General features: G+C 31.6%; 3 protein-coding genes, 1 long non-coding RNA gene and 1 other non-coding gene across 5 annotated transcripts; 3 read left to right on the top strand and 2 right to left on the bottom strand.

The window, feature by feature from the left end:
• Window positions 1–383: 383 nt before the first annotated feature.
• Window positions 384–955, bottom strand: LOC122586370 (VQ motif-containing protein 11-like). Its single transcript, XM_043758364.1, has one exon. It carries the CDS (start codon window positions 917–919, stop codon window positions 422–424), a length of 498 nt encoding a protein of 165 aa, XP_043614299.1. The 5' UTR covers window positions 920–955; the 3' UTR covers window positions 384–421.
• A 3,172-nt stretch (window positions 956–4,127) lies between these two features.
• Window positions 4,128–8,550, top strand: LOC122587009 (pyrophosphate-energized vacuolar membrane proton pump 1). The gene is made up of 8 exons (XM_043759066.1): window positions 4,128–4,425; window positions 5,354–5,928; window positions 6,072–6,451; window positions 6,562–6,648; window positions 6,731–7,061; window positions 7,148–7,558; window positions 7,640–7,699; window positions 8,130–8,550. The coding sequence occupies exons 1-8, from the start codon at window positions 4,179–4,181 to the stop codon at window positions 8,334–8,336; spliced, it is 2,298 nt and encodes a 765-aa protein (XP_043615001.1). The 5' UTR covers window positions 4,128–4,178; the 3' UTR covers window positions 8,337–8,550.
• Window positions 8,551–11,988: 3,438 nt separating this feature from the next.
• On the top strand, window positions 11,989–13,654 carry LOC122588869 (calcineurin subunit B-like). The gene is made up of 6 exons (XM_043761085.1): window positions 11,989–12,372; window positions 12,483–12,607; window positions 12,698–12,794; window positions 13,051–13,160; window positions 13,247–13,321; window positions 13,409–13,654. Exons 1-6 carry the CDS (start codon window positions 12,303–12,305, stop codon window positions 13,457–13,459), a joined length of 528 nt encoding a protein of 175 aa, XP_043617020.1. The 5' UTR covers window positions 11,989–12,302; the 3' UTR covers window positions 13,460–13,654.
• Window positions 13,655–14,687: 1,033 nt separating this feature from the next.
• Window positions 14,688–14,884, top strand: LOC122590328. Its single transcript, XR_006322468.1, has one exon. It is a non-coding gene; the product is annotated as a U2 spliceosomal RNA (small nuclear RNA).
• A 2,314-nt stretch (window positions 14,885–17,198) lies between these two features.
• Window positions 17,199–17,711, bottom strand: LOC122586538. The gene is made up of 2 exons (XR_006322025.1): window positions 17,595–17,711; window positions 17,199–17,495 (listed from the first exon to the last, which is right to left on the bottom strand). It is a non-coding gene; the product is annotated as an uncharacterized LOC122586538 (long non-coding RNA).
• Window positions 17,712–18,381: the final 670 nt, after the last annotated feature.

Here is an 18,381-nt window from a genome sequence, read left to right as displayed (position 1 = left end):
CAGTATGTTGATGCTCCTATCCCGGCTGGTGATCAAGTCAAAAAGTTATTCTCGTTCTACATTTTGGACAATTTGAAATCACAAAACCGGACTACTTTCAACAAGATTAACATTGTTCCAGTGGACGTATAGTATGTAGAATACATCCTCATGTTTTATTATTATTATTATTTTTTTACACACACACGCACAATCGAATAACAATCAAATTAAGTTTCTAGATAGATGATGATATTAACGTCCAATTAAGTTTTATTCCTTGATTTATTTGTATCAAAAAATCATACTAACTAGCACTAGAGTAGTAAAATATAATCACATGAATATGCATATGATCAATAGGCATCACATAATTAAGATTACTAGAGTGGTTTCTAATTAGATGAAGTGATGAACAAGCTACTAATTAAGCTAGATCATATCAATCATATTTAGGTGAGTTAAGAGGAAACAAAGCTAAGAGTTGAGGTTCAGATCCTCTAATACTAATAGGACGACTCGGGTGCAAGTAATATCCCTTCTCTGCAATCGCTTTCTCTTCTTCCTCCACCGGAGTCCCGAGGCTCCCTCTTCCATCCAAGGTGGAAACTGGTGATGACATAACCATCTCATCACCATCATCCCTTGCAACGCTCTTTAGGGTGATCTCCAGCTTCCTACCGTCTTTCCTACGTTCATGAAGCTTGTGAACTGATATATGGTGGTGCCCGACTTCACAAAGGGCTGGTTTCTTGGCTTGGCGGCCGGAAGGGTTGGAGATGGGTAGTTTGTGAGTTGAAGTGAATTGTTGTTGGAAGGTACTGCCAGTGAGTTTTTGGACGACAGACCGGAAGTTAGATGGGTCGGCTTGGACAAAGGTGGTGGATAGTTTGGCGTTTGGGTCTGGCCCTTCATTGTGGTTATTGAAGCAAGAAGCCATTTAAAAAAAAACCTAGCTAGGTAGAAAATTGAAAGAATAAGTAAGAGAATGTAGTGCTCAAAGAAATAGACTACTATATCATCAAACAATGGTGTGGCAATATATATGAAGCTACAAACATAACAAACTCAATCATGAAAGAAACGGGCCGGTTGGACTTTCATGGGACCGACTCATTTCTTCTTACACGTAACTTATAATTTTGGGACAGAGGGAGTAATATTATAACCATATACCCTCGGGTTATGTTAAAACCCGAGCTAAGGTGCATACATATCGCTACTAAGGGTTGGCTATCGCCCATAGGACCTATGGCTAGTTATATATGTAATGAGTTCTGTTTTAGATGGTTTATGGAAGTATATTAAGTTTGTTGCGTTTGCTTGTTTTGAAACACTTAATTTGTTACTTCAGCGCCACGGGAGCTTCTTTGTCTTGTTGTTTAAGCGTCTTAACAAACTTTGTTTCAAAATGCAATCATACGCGCCCTTGACATTTGATACCAATTAAATGATGTAAAAGGAGATAGGAAAAGAAAAAGGAAACGTGTAATAACCACATAAGCAAACAACAATATTCAACAAGAATGACAACATAATTGAGTTTCATTTTACCATTTTCTTTTTCTTCTATAGATTTCATTCTGATAAAGATAGACTATTAATTGCTTTCATATTCATTTGAAATTTAGAATTGATCGACCAATAGATTGTGATGTGCTAATATATTACTGGGCCGAAGCCCACTATTTATTTACGATTGGGCGTCACTGCCTTGAATTATAAAATGCCATAATGCACGCATAGATATTTCGCCTCCAACAAAACACAACATCGCAAAAGATAAACACTATCTTGTTCTTGTCTTCTATTGATTATAACCAATTTTTTTTTTAAGTTGATTTCAATCGGTCGGTTTCACACTTTTACCAGTTGAATCAATATTTGTTTGGTTAATTAATTTTTCATCTATAAAAACCTAAGTTTGATATAAATGTATCAAATGTTCATGTTATACTAATTAGATTACAAGTAAAAGGTTAAAAGACCTAACGAAATATGTATCGATCGTGTTAATCACCAATTTGTTTGAAGTTTGGATTTTGTAATGGATTATTATGTTAATCATAGTCCTTAAAGTCATAGTTAACACGTAATAAATCTTTGGGCATTATATCAATTTGTAGTTACAGACTTATAGCTTGATAATTAACAATTATAAAATTATAATTGACAAACCTGTATCACAAAATACCTTTTCAAATCACATTTGGTAAGTAAAAATTTAGATCAGTATTATCTTAAAGTATTCACAATGCAAAAAGTCTATCATGTTTACCAATCCAATAACTATAATCTACAAAAAGTTATTCACTAAAACCTAAAAAACTTTGAAAATCATTTTTTTTATTAAATTAATAATTTTAAGCTTTTGAACTTAGAAAGTAATAACTAATAAGTTGGAAATAGATCATCTAATAATATTTTTCCCACTCCACGTAAGCCTTCTAATAATTTTTCTTAACTTTTCAATAATAGTAAAAATAAATTGTGATTAGTTTCCTGGAATGTAAGAAACTTTGAACGAATGTCTATAGTAGGAAATAACTAAAGTTGTGTGTATTGTATGTAAACAACTCGAAATAATGTTTATTGTATGTAAGAATTTCGTTTCAACCAATTAAAATCTGAAAATTAGTACCTGTATATGGTTGTCACGTATGTTTTCTTATATATAATAAATATGTTTTCGAGTTGTTTACATACAATACACAAAACTTTAGTTTTTTTACTACTATAGATATTCGGTCAAAGATAGATAAATTCCAGGAAACTAATCTCAAACAAATTTATCATGGATGCTACACTGAAGTAGAGGTGCAAGAAAAAACCGATTAACCGAACCGATTTGTAACCGGTAACCGAAATCGGTTAGTAACCGAAATAGTAAAAATCGATTATAGGTTACCAGAAACCGAAGGTTACTAACCGATTACTCTTTTCAAAACCAAAACCGATTATTAACCGGTTAACCTATAACCGGTTAATTTTCCAAATAATAACCGGTTAATCACATATTATATATATATATATATATATATATATATATATATCAATATCAGTCATATTATATACATACACTGATATATAACCGGAAAGATCACACCATCAGATGATTTCGTAAGCTTTCAATATATCTATACTAAATATAGATTAATTATTAGTTCATCCGATCCAACTTCAATTTTTTGTTGTTTTTGAGATTTGGGATGATGAAGTTTGTTGTGTTTAGAAAATGATGTTTATTTGGAATACAGATTTTTTTGCAATATGAGTTTGTCGCTTAGGCTTTGGAATATGTTTAAAAAAACCGAATAGGTTAACCGGTTATTATTAATCGAAATCGGTTAGATAGGCTCCAGTTTTAAAATCTAAAAACCGGTTATTAACCGGTACAAGTTAACCGTAATCGGTTATTATTGTTTTAAAAAACAACCGAAACCGGTTATTAAAATTATTAACCGAAATCGGTTAACCGCTTCTTGCACATCTACACTGAAGTAAATCTTTAAACTAAAATTCTACTAAGACAATATTAAATACCCAAAAAAGAATGGATAATGACCTTTACATATACTCGTAATACTTTAGCCATTATACAAAAATATATGTATATTTTATGTACGACAAAAAGATTTTTTTTATAAGGATCACTTCTTAGAAAAATACCTTAATTAATCTCCTGTTTAACGAAATCTAATATTTAATCATGAAAAATGATAAATCATGTTAATAGCTTTCTTATTATATGATTTTTTTTTTTAATTTTAAAAGCTAATAGATATAACATTTCTCTTTGATGATCACTACGATTCCAAATAGGGAAATGATATTCGTATCATCATTTTTGATGAATGTACCACAATGTATAAATTATATAGCTGACTGTACAAGCCAACAATACACAGTTATGATACATCCATCAAACAAAATAAATGATACGAATATCACTTCCCTTCCAAATAAACCAACTACTGAACACATAATAATTACCCTTATCCACTTACCAAAACAAAACACACATCCATGCCCAAATAATAAATCTTGAAAACCCTAAAATACTACCAAATCCGTATTTGTTACCGTTTATATCCCACCTACTATAAATACACACACTTTCCCTACTGGCCACTTTTTCCCCACTTCTATCTCTAAAAACTGCGGCTGTTCACAATAATAATAATAATAAATAAATAAATATGGCGCCGGCGTTACTGACAGATCTAGCGACGGAAATTATTATTCCGGTATGTGCTGTTATCGGTATCATATTTTCATTGGTCCAATGGGCATTGGTTTCAAGAGTTAAGCTCACTCCTGAACGTAACGGCCCGCCGTCAAATACCAAAAATGGATTTAACGATTCTTTGATTGAAGAAGAAGAAGGTGTTAACGAACATAACGTTGTCCTTAAATGCGCTGAGATTCAAAGTGCCATTTCTGAAGGTATAAATATATATATATATATCTATAAATCTTGAAAGTTGATGATGGTAAATAAAAAAAGAAAATTTCTTACTTTTTATTGTGTGGCGAGTATAAGGAAATTTGGGTTTTACTGGGTTTATGTTTTAATTGATTAAAGTTACAGCTTTGAGGTTAATTTATGTTTACATGTTACCGTGGTAACTTGTTAGTGTAAATTTGAGTTATTTTTACTGTGTGGTTAAAAAAAGAAATGCGGATTCTATTGGGTTGTCCTTGAAGTTACTGCTTGTTATTTTACATTTCACTTTGTTAGGTGTTTTGGCTGTAGCTTATTTTGGCTTATCTGGATATTTTGGTTTATGAGTTTAATTTCAACTGAAGTCATGATAGTTGATAATTTTGTAACCTGGAAAGTAAGCCACAAATACAGGGTTTTTTTAAAGATTAGCTGAACCCAAATAAGCCAAAAATAAGCTAAGCCAAACTTCCCCTTAAGGGGAAAAGTATGAGTTACTTTTGAGCTTTGTTATTTGGTTGGTAAAAGAGAAGTATGGGTTTTTATCATTTATTTAACTAAAGTCACTGCTTTAAGGCTGATTTATGTTCACATTTCAGCTTGTTAGAGTAAATGTTAGTTAATTTTGCTCTTTGGTTAGGAAAAAGAAATTTGGGTTTATGTTAAAGATGGGCAAAGTTACTGCTTTGAGGATATATTACATTAACATTTCCGTTTATTAATGTAAACCTGAGTTACTTAAAGTTACTGCTTTGAGGCTATTGTTATATTTACGTCTCAATTTGTTAATGTAAGTGTGAGTTACTTTTATGTTTTGTTGTTTGGTTAGAAAAAAGAAAAATTGGTTGCATTGTTATCATCTTTAAGTTGATTTATGTTGGTCTTTTGAGGCTAATTTTTGTTTGTTTGGTTTGTTACATAACATAACAGGAGCGACATCCTTTTTATTTACCGAGTATCAGTATGTGGGTATTTTCATGGTTGTTTTTGCAATCTTGATCTTTCTGTTTTTGGGTTCTGTTGAGGGATTCAGCACAAAGAGTCAACAATGCACCTATAATGTCCATATGATGTGCAAGCCTGCACTTGCTACTGCTTTGTTTAGTACTGCATCGTTTGTGCTTGGTGCGATTACCTCTGTACTCTCTGGTTTCCTTGGTATGAAAATAGCTACTTATGCGAATGCAAGAACAACACTCGAAGCACGAAAAGGTGTCGGGAAAGCTTTTATTGTTGCTTTTAGATCTGGTGCAGTTATGGGTTTTCTCCTTGCCGCAAATGGTCTTTTGGTTTTGTATATTACTATTAATGTCTTTAAGTTGTATTACGGCGATGACTGGGAAGGCCTTTTCGAGGCTATAACTGGTTATGGACTTGGTGGATCTTCAATGGCTCTGTTTGGAAGAGTTGGTGGAGGTATATATACTAAGGCTGCTGATGTGGGGGCTGACCTTGTTGGGAAGGTCGAAAGGAACATTCCTGAAGATGATCCTAGAAATCCTGCTGTAAGTCATTAGTCATTGCCATTTTGTCACCCTTTAGCCGTGTTTGCTGCATTTTGTATCTTAAAGATTGTTTTTGTTTTGGAATATTCTGCCGTTCCAAAAAAAAAGATTGTTTTTTAATCATTATGTGGTTTTTTTTTCAGGTGATTGCTGATAATGTTGGGGATAATGTTGGTGACATTGCGGGAATGGGATCTGATCTTTTTGGTTCATATGCCGAATCATCTTGCGCTGCACTTGTTGTTGCTTCCATTTCTTCTTTTGGAATCAACCACGAGTTCACTGCAATGTGCTATCCATTGCTAGTTAGCTCAATTGGAATTGTTGTTTGCTTAATCACCACACTTTTTGCTACGGATTTTTTCGAAATCAAGTCTGTCAAAGATATTGAGCCAGCACTAAAGAATCAACTTATTATATCTACTGTTCTGATGACCGTTGGAGTTGCCATTGTTAGTTTTATTGCACTGCCTACATCCTTCACTATCTTTAACTTTGGTGCTCAGAAAGTTGTGCATAACTGGTACTAATTACAAAACTGTTTTGTCTTGATAAGTTTGTTCAAATATTTATAAAGGGTTTGTTGCAAATTACAACCTTTCTTTATATATGATGTTAAATACCTGTTTGCAGGCAACTTTTCTTGTGCGTGTGTGTTGGTCTTTGGGCTGGTCTTATCATTGGTTTTGTAACAGAGTACTACACCAGCAATGCATACAGGTATGTGATATTATATTTGATGTGCCAGGATCCAGATCTGTCCGTAATCAGCTAATTTTTTTCTTATTGTTTATTTCTGCAGTCCCGTGCAAGATGTTGCAGACTCGTGCAGGACGGGAGCTGCAACAAATGTCATCTTCGGGCTTGCTCTGGGATACAAATCTGTCATTATTCCTATTTTTGCAATAGCAATCAGCATATTTGTGAGCTTCAGCTTTGCAGCCATGTATGGTATTGCAGTTGCTGCCCTTGGAATGCTGAGCACAATCGCCACTGGACTAGCCATAGATGCTTATGGTCCCATTAGTGATAATGCTGGCGGCATAGCTGAGATGGCTGGTATGAGCCACAGAATCCGGGAGCGAACTGACGCACTTGATGCAGCTGGAAACACCACAGCTGCCATTGGAAAGGTGATTCGTTTTTTAATTCATGGTATTAATATAGCAAGAACTTGTATTTTGGTACTTACTTAGTTACATATGGTGTGCGTTTACAGGGATTTGCTATTGGCTCGGCTGCTCTGGTTTCACTGGCATTGTTTGGCGCATTTGTGAGCCGTGCAGGAATTGAAGTGGTTGATGTGTTGACACCAAAAGTGTTCATTGGTCTAATTGTCGGTGCCATGCTTCCATACTGGTTTTCAGCCATGACCATGAAAAGTGTAGGCAGTGCAGCTTTGAAAATGGTGGAGGAGGTTCGTAGGCAATTCAATACCATCCCAGGTCTAATGGAAGGCCTTACCAAACCAGATTATGCCACTTGTGTCAAAATCTCAACTGATGCATCTATCAAGGAGATGATTCCACCTGGTGCACTCGTCATGCTAACTCCACTCATTGTTGGGACCTTATTTGGAGTCGAGACTCTTTCAGGTGTTCTTGCTGGCTCTCTAGTTTCGGGTGTCCAGGTAACTTTTTCAATTTTTCCCCCTAATTGATTTTATTGATTTTTGGTTTTTGTAGATTAAACTTTATGGTTCATGGTTCAGGTAGCAATTTCTGCATCAAACACTGGTGGTGCATGGGACAATGCCAAAAAGTACATTGAGGTGATTTTTTTCACTTTAAATGTGCCATAGCTATTACTCCATATCATATCTTCATGACTGTTTGGATGCACGTTTTGAAAGTAATTACGCAATTTAAGCCAGTTCGTCATTTTTAGGATATAGGGTATAGCGGTGTTGTTTTGGATGTGGTTTTGATTTCTGAACTTGTATTAGTAGTCTTATCAGTCATTTGTTGAGTTTGACTATCTAATTATTTAAGAAATGATGAAAATGGACATCCAAAAAAGGGGTGGTTGGAAGATGGGTTAAGTTGGTAAAATGTTTGTATGTCTTGATAATCATTTCTGTTTTTTTACAGAAATGGCTGGTTAAGTTTTACAGTTTTACAACTCAAATCCAAATATACCTCCTTAGATGTTGATATATTCTGCTGGTAACAAAAGCTAAGCTTCTATATGATTTGAATCAGGCTGGTGCGTCTGAACATGCAAGAACCCTAGGACCAAAGGGATCTGAACCACACAAGGCTGCGGTGATAGGTGACACCATTGGAGACCCATTGAAGGATACCTCTGGTCCATCTCTCAACATTCTCATCAAGCTCATGGCGGTGGAGTCGCTTGTGTTTGCTCCCTTCTTTGCTACTCATGGCGGTTTGCTTTTCAAGCTTTTCTAAGGGCAATGATGGACCTCTTTTGTAGTAGTATGTCTTAGATTTCCTGCAGCTTTTATATTTAGCTGCTCTGGTTTAGGTTTAGTCGGATAGTATTTTTGATGAATATCGAGATTATTATTCGTATTAGAGGAGATTTAGAATCAAGAATATTTTGTTAGTTTTCTTGATACCGTTTAATATCAGCTGGTTGGGAGAAGTATGCTATCTTTCTTAATCTGCGTCTTTAAATCTTTTCCTTGCATGAGTTAACAAGTCATGGACATTGTTTGCTGCTTAAGTTTTCTTGTGGAATAACTAAATATGGGAAGAATATGATGATGATATTGCACACAGGTGTTGATAATAACTCAAATTTCAGAGAGACTGTGTTTTGGTCTCACTGGGGTCAATATGTAAATTGTATCTAATGATATACCACTATGAAGGTACAACACCAAGTAGCTAACCTGCTATTTTTTAACTCATATGTCTAAGAGAAAAAATAGCAAATCATATTTCTGAACTTAGTTTTTATATTAACATTAAACTTTTGAAGTATTTTCTTTTTCTTTTTTATCTTTTACTCTATCATATTTACACTTTGCTTTGTTATTTAGAAAAACTTGACCTTTAAACTTTGAATATCTTTGTTAGCCTTTAACTTTTGTTTTCTTTCATGGTTATCTAACTTTATTAAGTTCACATTTTGCTTTTTATAATAAAAAAGTGACCCTTAAATTATGATTTTTTGACCTAATATTTAGTTAAGGTCGCTTGATTTCATATTTATTTGTCACTTTGTCCTTTTTGACTCTTAATATTTGTACAAATTTTTTCTGACTTCTAACAAGTTTGTTTTCATACGCATTAGAATTACCATATTTTTGTTACACAATATCACCATTTTTAACCAGTTTTTCCAAACTTGATATTATATATATATATATATATATTGCCGGTAGAGCTGAGATAAAAAAATCAAGTTTACAAAATGATCGGGACCATTCAAAATCAAACCCAAACTAATTTTGACCATCTAAAATCAAAGTCAACATATTCAACTTAAAAGGTCAAACTTTTAATGACAGTTCCAAAATTGATTATAGCTAGCTAAAGTTTACATATATATATAGTCAATTAGCATCGTCGTTATGTGGTAAATAAATAATTTAGATTTGATGACAATAAACTATTTCACATTTAATTACTTGTGGTATATACGAGAAATAATACACCATATAGTCTGAAGTATTGTTTTGTACCTATCTCATAATTAATAATAAATCCATGTAAATGTTAAGAAAGATTTTACTCCACTATTATATATTTCTTGAATATTTTCTTTTCAATTTAGTACATCACAAAGAAGAGGAAAAAAGTAATTTGTTTTTTCATTCATATCTCTCAATGTTTTCTTCATATTATCGCAAGAGTTAAAAAAAAAAAAAACCTTTTAGTTTTAAACACATTGAAAATAAATAAGAAAACATTTCAAACCATAATTAACAAGTCAATCTAAAACTTTTATAAACAAGGTAAGTTGTCAATGATGTTAAAAAATATTTATAACTTTAGCAATACAAAATAGAAATTAATATAACACGAAAAAAAAAAAAGTCAAACGCGTTTTATGTAAACATGGCAAGTTTGGTTGTTGTCTTAGACCCATACATTCTAAATCTATTTATACATGATTGAAAACAATATAAATTTTCATTAGTCATTGTAAAAAATATGTAATTAATGGTAATTAATATTTTTATAAATGTAGAAGAATTTTTTTATTTAATTATAAAAAACACCAACATTTTTTTTTCTTTATTTTAATGAATCATATTTTTCAACCAACAAGATGAAGAATGTAATGTGTCTTTACATTCATATTTTAACATATGATTTTATTATATTATATATAATAGTAAAGATGTTATTCATATTTTATATTGAATTTTGAAGATATCGACACTTCAAAAATGACAAGAAAAATAAAGATGCATTTGTCTTAAATGAACACATCGACTTGAACGAGGACAACACCTTCTCAAAGAAAATGATGGTTCATTGACATGAAAGGCGTGAGGCAAACTGGGAAGGAATTAAATTGCATGAGGTTATTGATGTTAAAGATTTCGTGTGATGAAAAGATAACGTTGTTTTAATTAATATCTTAGTAAAAAGAATAATTTGTAACTCTTCTTTTCTCTCATTTTCTTTAGTAAATTAAGGTTGATTATGATAAGTTTTTAGATAATATTAAGCTTAGAAAATGACATTCACATATCAAAAATCAAATATGTATTTAAAAACATTTTATACATCTAATATTGGTAAAATTTTACTTATTAATACGTTTATCTATCTATCTATCATTTAACTTTCTTTAGTAAGATGATTTTGATGGAATTCGCTTTTAGATGATAATGACATCCTATTAATCAAACGTAGAAAACGAGTTCAAGAGGAAGAATTTGTTTCGTCTAATAGATGAAGACCTAACAAATGAATCTGAATTTGAATCTGTTTCTTTAGTAATAATCACTTTTAAATAAAGACGGATATTTTTTTGTTATAAAGATCTTAATTTGTTGCGTTTTAATGTTTTTTTGTTCTTTTTATTTTACAATTGCAAGAACACATATAATTAATATTTAAATTATTAAACCTTCAGTTAAAGATAAATGGTAAAAAAAAATATATTTGCATGACACCAAGTTAAAATGGTAAGCCTAAACATTTATATGAACTCATACGAATTGCATATAAATATGTCATGTCTAATTAATCTAACAAATTTTATAAATGCATGAATCTAAGTTATTATTATAAATATATGATTCTAAATGTCACTCTTAAAAATTATGAGTATATATTAATTTACTTTCATTGCAGTTTAATTTATATAATAATCACTCATATTTTTATTGTTTTATAGAAATTGAATGCTTCTAAAACTTGATAAACTTTTATTCAACAAATATTTTTAAGAAAAATATATGTTTACTAAAATTAAAAAATTAATATAATGGGTAATTTTATAGACATATTAGATGACAAGAGATCTAATTTGTATGGGTTGTTTTAAGGTTAAAGTGTGTGTGTGTGGGGCGGGGGGGGGGGGGGGGGGTTCAAATGGGTTAGTTTTGGTCATCTGAATTGTTTAGGGTTAAGTGGATTGGCGGTCTAATAAGATAGTTTCGTGTCAAATGAGTCGAGTTGTTTTTTGGTAATATGTGTTGGCGAGTTGTTAGGCCAAATGGGTTAGTTTGAGGTTAAATGGGTCAATATTAATCATAGTTAAAGATATGTTAAAGAACTTATTCAGATTGGCGGATTAACTGAATAACCTAATGACTCAACTCGGATCCGTTCAGATAAATCTGGTTAAACATATATTTAAACATATTTCAATACTCTTAAGTATATATTTATTGTTTTTAACCCGATCAATGACCGGGTATTGATCTAGTTCTTTGTAGTAATAGCGCAATAAAAAAAAAGGAGAAATGATATACTTTTCAAAGATAAGCCTACAAATTCTTATAAAATCGACGACATGTGAATTTTATTTATTTTATTTATTAATTTTATCTTTTGATTTCTACATATGTAGATTTTTTTTAGAAGTATTTTTCATTTCTCATAATAATATAATAATCACAATGCAATAGAAAAGAAAAAAAAAGCAGCAAAAGGCCAACCAAAAATGGGTAATGAAGGAGAAGTAGGCAGTAGAGATGGGATGAGGATAATCTAACACATCAATATCCCCGTCATCTCAATTCTCAAACCCAACAAAATATTTTAAATCTCGATAATGACAATGCCATTCCCCATCGTTTAATCCACATCTATCTATCTTTCCCCCATATCATTCCATCAATTATAAATATATATATATATCTTCCTGTTTGTCAATCAATCTGTTGACTTTATTATTGGGTTTTCTTTATTTCACCAAAAAGATTCAATCTTGATAGGTTTCACATAATGGGCAGTGCTTCATCTACTCTAACTCAATATGACATTGAAGATGTTCAACAACACTGTAATTATCTTTGTAAGTACTAATCTTTTTATTTCTCACAAACCCTTTATTTTAAGTAGTCTCTGTTTCAATTTCATTTAAGTTATATAGATATATAAGTTTGTGTGTGTTTATATATACAGTTTCCCAACAAGAGATAGTTTCTTTGTATCAAAGATTTTGCCAACTTGATCGTACTGCTAAAGGTTTTATATCTGCGGATGAGTTCCTATCCGTACCCGAGTTTTCGATGAATCCATTGTCCCAGGTATTATTACTTTTGATGTTTTTTTAATTGTTGATGGGATGCGTAGAAAATGTTTTTGATGATAGGTTTGGTTTTATTTCGTGTTTATAGAGATTGCTGAAGATGGTGGATGGTTTGAACTTTAAAGATTTTGTGATTTTTTTGTCTGCTTTTAATCCTAAAGCAACTATGCCTCAGAAGATTGAACGTAAGTTTTAAACCGTATTAGCTTTTGTTTTTTTGGTTTTGTTTTGGTGTTTATGTTAGCATATATAGTGGTATCTGATTGTTGAAATAGTAGATGCTTCTAAATGGAAGATTACATAGTTAGTTCATTTTGTCGATTTTTTGTAAGTTGAACGCAACTAAGAAAACGTATCTTGTTAAAAAAAGACTATAATTTGATCATTTTTTCTGGTACCTATTGAGTAAAGACTAAAACGCTTGTAGATGTATAATGTCAGTTATCTTCAAAGTATATGATTCGGATTATAACGGGAAGGTGACTTTCAATGACATAATGGAGGTGTTGCGGGATTTAAGTGGCTCATTCATGTCAGACAAGCAACGAGAGGCATGGTTTATTAACAATTTTCCTTGGGACAATTTGGGGTTGTGTTCTGCAACTTGTTCTGATAAATTCTGTTTTTAAGTTTGCAGGAAGTATTGATCAAAGTTATGCAGGAAGCTGGCTACAATAAAGATTCTTCTCTGTTGTTGGGTGACTTTGTTAAGGTGTTCTATTTACTACATTTTTTGTTTTCTGATATTACAAGGAATTTGGTAAGCAAGTGATGGATCATTTGTTTGAATTTGTTTCAGATTCTTGACCATCCTGGATTGAAGATGGATGTTGAGATCCCAGTTGACTAAGCCGAATTTAAAAGCATAAAAACTGACCATTTCACCATTGTATACGCACCTCCACAACTATATTCAGCACCCCTGAAGCAGCTACAGTTGTCAATAAGGAAAAGCTATGTGCATAAATAAGATCAGAATGTGCATAAAACTCCAGTTTATATGTAAATTGGTGATAATGAAATCGGAAGTTTTATGGTTTGTCTACATTCTCATGTTCCCTATATTGATGCGAGTTTCTCTGTTTCATCTGAATGTATCCAAAAACTAAGACCATAACCAAATTGTTTCTAATTCCAGCTGATGCATGCTTGTTTTAGTATTACAAACTGGCAAGAATATCACCATGTTCTTGCATTTCGAAGGCATTAAAGCATCTTAAGCAATCTAGATGAAAAACATATGTCATTAAATTTCTTGTATACTCTTCTATATCGATCTAATATAGAAGCACAGTTTCTAATTAAACTCAGTTGCCCTAATTAAAACTTATAATAGTGTAGTCAGGTTGGAAAAATCACTTATACAAAGAAACCATTTCTCGTCAGAAACTGAATTAAAGTTAGAAGTGTGCGTGAGTGCAGAAACATCTTTTATATCGGATTTTGAATAGATGATACATAATCTATGTGTCTTCCACATCTACATTGTATTGTTTAGATTAACTTAAGGGTGGAAAGGAGAGGAGAGGGAAGAGAAGTTTTCCTTCCGAATCACCTCAAAAATGAGGGGAAAACTTTTTAAACAAAAAACAACAGTACTTCCCCCTTTAATCCTCTCCACTCCTTCCTTTTTGACACTTAAAAAAAGATTTTAAGAATGCATTTTATAATTTTTTCCTCTCTTCTTCTTTCCTTTTCACCCTTGAATTAACAAAACAAGAATTCCTAACCCAAGTGAAGTACCCAAAGTTTTATTTTTCTTAACCAATGGTAACAAATAATCTGACATGTTGTATATACTTCATTAAAGATCTAGCCACCAATTTAGTTAAACCAAAGCATCAATTCCATGGAAAGACTACGTAATCAGGATAAGAAACACAGGAAAATTGAAATATGTTTTTATGTTCATAGATAGTTGCAAGTAATACGTAAGTATAGCTGTAGTATTAAGTTAATGGTAAGTGATAAGCATAAAGCATAAGTTTTTCATTCAGATGCCTCCCACATCGCTTGAAAGAAAGAAACAGAAAACTACTGTTTGGCTATAAAAATCAAGGCCCGAGGGAAGAAAAAGCATACCTTTCTCGGCCTTTTGGCTAAGATCAAGTGTAGTATCTGTTCTTATCAGTTTAATATCTGATATGTGAGCCATCGGCTCACTCGATATTAATCTTATTTTTTATGGGGGAAGGCCCATCACGCTAGCTTGCTAGTGGGGTTCTTCGTGTGTCGCCTTGGTCTTACACTACCACCAAGGCCTGGCACACCCCTCTAATCATAGTTTAATTCCTTAACAACTTAGTAATAACAATAAGTATATAACTTGATAAAAAAGGAAAAGAAATAACTTTGTTGCTCTACAAGAACTTGGTGATGATAAGAGGTAAGTAATAATTACTTAATAACTTACACAACTTCACTCTTTATTCTTTAACGAGATATGTCACTCGGGCGTTGTCCCGGGAGACATTACATTCGTTAACGATTTAATAAAAAAATATTATTCAAGAGATAATGTGCCATAAACTTTTTGAAAAAAACACGTATTATTCAAATTATTAAAAACTGACATTTGTCAATTAAAAAATGAAATGTAAAAGTTTTGTGTGAAAGTGAAAGTCGTTCACATAAAAGTTTAGTGCTAAAAGTGTAATAGACGTAAATGTTGTGGTGAAAATAAAAGAAAATCAAAAAGTATAAAAATTTGGTGCTAAAAGTATAAGGGGTTAAAATGTTGTGGTGAAAATAAAATGAATAGAAAGTTTATTATTCTTTACAAGTTTTTCCGTACATTTCTTTTTAATATATGTTAAAAAGTTTGTTGGTAAAGTGTAAGAGGTTAAAATGTTGTAGTTAAAATAAAAAATTATCAAAAAGTAGAAAAATTTAGTGTTAAAAGTGTAAGGGGTTAAGATATTATGGTAAAAATAAAAAGATTAAAAAGTTTACTAAGAATTATCAAAGTTTTATTCTAAAAGTGTAAAGAGTGAAACTATTGTGATGAAAATAAAAAATAAAATAAAAAGTATATTATTCTATACACGTTTTCCCGTACCTTAAAATAAAAGAAAATTAAAAACTATGAAAGTTTAATGCTAAAAGTGTAAAGAGTTAAAATATTGTAGTGAAAATAAAAAGAATACAAAGTTTACTAAAAAGTATTATATTTTAGTGCTAAAAGTGTAAAGATTGAAACTTCTGTGGTGAAAGTAAAAAGAATAAAAAGTATACTGTTATTAAAAAATATTATAGTTTAGTGCTAAAAGTGTAAAGATTGAAAGTTTTGTGGTGAAAATAAATAGAACAAAAATTTTACTAAAAATTATAGTTTAGTGTTAAAAATGTAAAGATTGAAACTTATGTGGTGAAAATAAAAGAAATAAAAAATATACTATTCTTTATACGTTAAAAAGTATTATAATTTAGTGCTAAAAGTGTATTGATTGAAACTTCTGTGGTGAAAGTAAAAAGAATAAAAAGTATACTATTACTAAATAATATTATAGTTTAGTACTAAAAGTGTAAAGATTGAAAGTTTTGTGGTTAAAATAAATTGAACAAAAAGTTTACTAAAAAGTATTATAGTTTAGTGCTAAAAATGTAAAGATGGAAACTTATGTGGTGAAAATAAAAAAAATAAAAAATATACTATTCTTTACACGCTAAAAAGTTTAATAAAAGTATTATAGTTTAGTGTTAAAAGTGTAAAGATTGAAACTTCTGAGATGAAAGTAAAAAGAATAAAAGTATACTATTACTAAAAAATATTATAGTTTAGTGCTAAAAGTGTAAAGATTGAAAGTTTTGTGGTGAAAATAAATAAAATAAAAAGTTTACTAAAAAGTATTATAGTTTAATATTAAAAATGTAAAGATTGAAACTTATGTGATGAAAATAAAAAAGAAATAAAAAAGTTATTTTTTTTACACGGGTTACGAGACTTTATTTTTAATATATATTATAATATAATGTCCACCATACAGGCCTACACTAATTTCACTTTGATATTGCCTTTTATTAGCGGCCTTTAAATGACCTAAATGTTTCAAGATAATACCTTCTAAAATTATCAAGTACTTGCAGTGAAAACGTACACTGTAATATCAATAAAAAAGGCTTACTATATCTATGAGTACTTCCAGTTTTCCTAAGAGTGCCTCTAATTGTATATCTATTATATTGCTTGAAACTGGGAAGTCTCACATAATAGTAATATTTTATTTTATTTTCCATCACCAAAAACTGTAAAGACAATGAGCTCTGAGGAAGAGGCACACCAAATTACAACTGGTGAAGGATAAACGAGAGCTCAGTTTCTGGAGTGGTGCCTGTTTAAAGTCGGCCCAAAGTTGGTTGAACCTATGTAATAAATGGTACTGGGGTTTGCGTAACCCCTCTCTAACGTTAAGTCGTAAATTATGTTGTTTTTATATTTATTGTAGGGCTTTATGATAATTTGTAATGTTGAACATTATTCACTTTTTTTTCCTTTCTGTTTAATCATATTGGGGCTGATAGTGTAGGTTATTATGTTCATAAACTTGTCGGGCGCAGCCGCGAATCACTTACAATGGTACAAAGTGAAATGACAACAAAAACCATGTAATAAACTTAACTAACATTTTAGTAAAAATCTAAAACAAAGTCACAACCATACATAAGAGACCAATGAATGCGTTCTGCTACACATTAAGTGATAAAAATGTTGCGAAATTTCAATGATGGTGCTTTCAGTTTTTGTCCTCTATGCATAAGACGCTTGACTTATCAGCAGGACCTTGGGCTGCTACTAAATTAGTCCCTGAACCACCTCTGGTGACAACAGAGGGATTCAAATCTTCATATAAAACTTGAGACAATCCATCTGACCACCCTCTCGGTTTCTGCCAAGAAGTTTAAAGAAAGCATCAAAGGATGAACCTTAAACAGAAAAGCTTACACAATTTGTAGTCCATAAATTCTACGTACGTAAATAACTGTACCTTACATAAATTGTTTTCTGGGTGAAGAGAGAGTTGTATGAGTTTCAATTGCCGATGCAAGTCCTTCAGCAAGGTCTTTCTTTCTGCAGTGTTTTGTAATATTTCTAACTTCATCCTTTTTTTTTCTTCTTCGAGATATTTTAGCCTCTTCTTAAGTTGTCGTTTTAACTCTTTGGTACTGATCATTGCTTTTTGATCTGGGAACTTGCTTCCTTCGACTTAAGATGTCTTCACTCTATACGTCCCCTGTTGTGGCTGTTTGTAAAATCATAATTTCATTAATTGATAGATGGTTTCTTATATCAGAAACTTGAAAAGTTGCCATAGAAGTTAGCAAAATCCACTTTTGTTTGCTTCTACTACATGCTTACATATATGGGCCAGGTAGAAACAAAAAGAGCAGTGATGAGGAAGTTGTCAGGGGAGTTCATTCTCATTCACATGGATTGGCAGAAGCAATAGGCGCCGTCATTCATTTCAAACACTAAGACAAAGTTAAGACTTGATAACTCCAAAAGGCAGCAGAAATTGAAGCAAACTTTGTCTCAATTCTCCCAGAAGTGGTGGATCCAAAGGTTAAACTTTGAGCATAAAGACGAAACACGTAAACACACATCTGAGCAGCACATAGGGATGTGTACACATCACAACACAATATTGACTCAAATGCCGAGTTCCACAAATCCAACATAAAGATCTTACTTTGACGAAAGTAAAGTGTGATACATACTTAAGTTCAATCTTTTGAGGCATATCGCATATATGTTTGTTTTAGGACTAAAAGATG

The sequence above is a fragment of the Erigeron canadensis genome, chromosome 2 (assembly GCF_010389155.1).
Source record: "Erigeron canadensis isolate Cc75 chromosome 2, C_canadensis_v1, whole genome shotgun sequence".
Classification (NCBI taxonomy): Eukaryota; Viridiplantae; Streptophyta; class Magnoliopsida; order Asterales; family Asteraceae; genus Erigeron; species Erigeron canadensis.
The sequence above is the reverse complement of the archived record's forward strand: the minus strand, read 5'-3'. Positions and strand labels throughout refer to the sequence as shown.

What these genes read in the sequence shown, in the direction of transcription:
- LOC122586370 (XM_043758364.1), bottom strand. Translation starts at nt 919, where the DNA reads ATGGCTTCTTGCTTCAATAACCACAATGAAGGGCCAGACCCAAACGCC.
- LOC122587009 (XM_043759066.1), top strand. Translation starts at nt 4,179, where the DNA reads ATGGCGCCGGCGTTACTGACAGATCTAGCGACGGAAATTATTATTCCG. An exon ending in CAGAAAGTTGTGCATAACTG is followed by an intron (nt 6,452 to 6,561) that starts GTACTAATTACA and finishes ACCTGTTTGCAG; the next exon opens with GCAACTTTTCTTGTGCGTGT. An exon ending in CTCTAGTTTCGGGTGTCCAG is followed by an intron (nt 7,559 to 7,639) that starts GTAACTTTTTCA and finishes TTCATGGTTCAG; the next exon opens with GTAGCAATTTCTGCATCAAA.
- LOC122588869 (XM_043761085.1), top strand. Translation starts at nt 12,303, where the DNA reads ATGGGCAGTGCTTCATCTACTCTAACTCAATATGACATTGAAGATGTT. An exon ending in ACAACACTGTAATTATCTTT is followed by an intron (nt 12,373 to 12,482) that starts GTAAGTACTAAT and finishes TTATATATACAG; the next exon opens with TTTCCCAACAAGAGATAGTT. An exon ending in TGTTGGGTGACTTTGTTAAG is followed by an intron (nt 13,322 to 13,408) that starts GTGTTCTATTTA and finishes AATTTGTTTCAG; the next exon opens with ATTCTTGACCATCCTGGATT.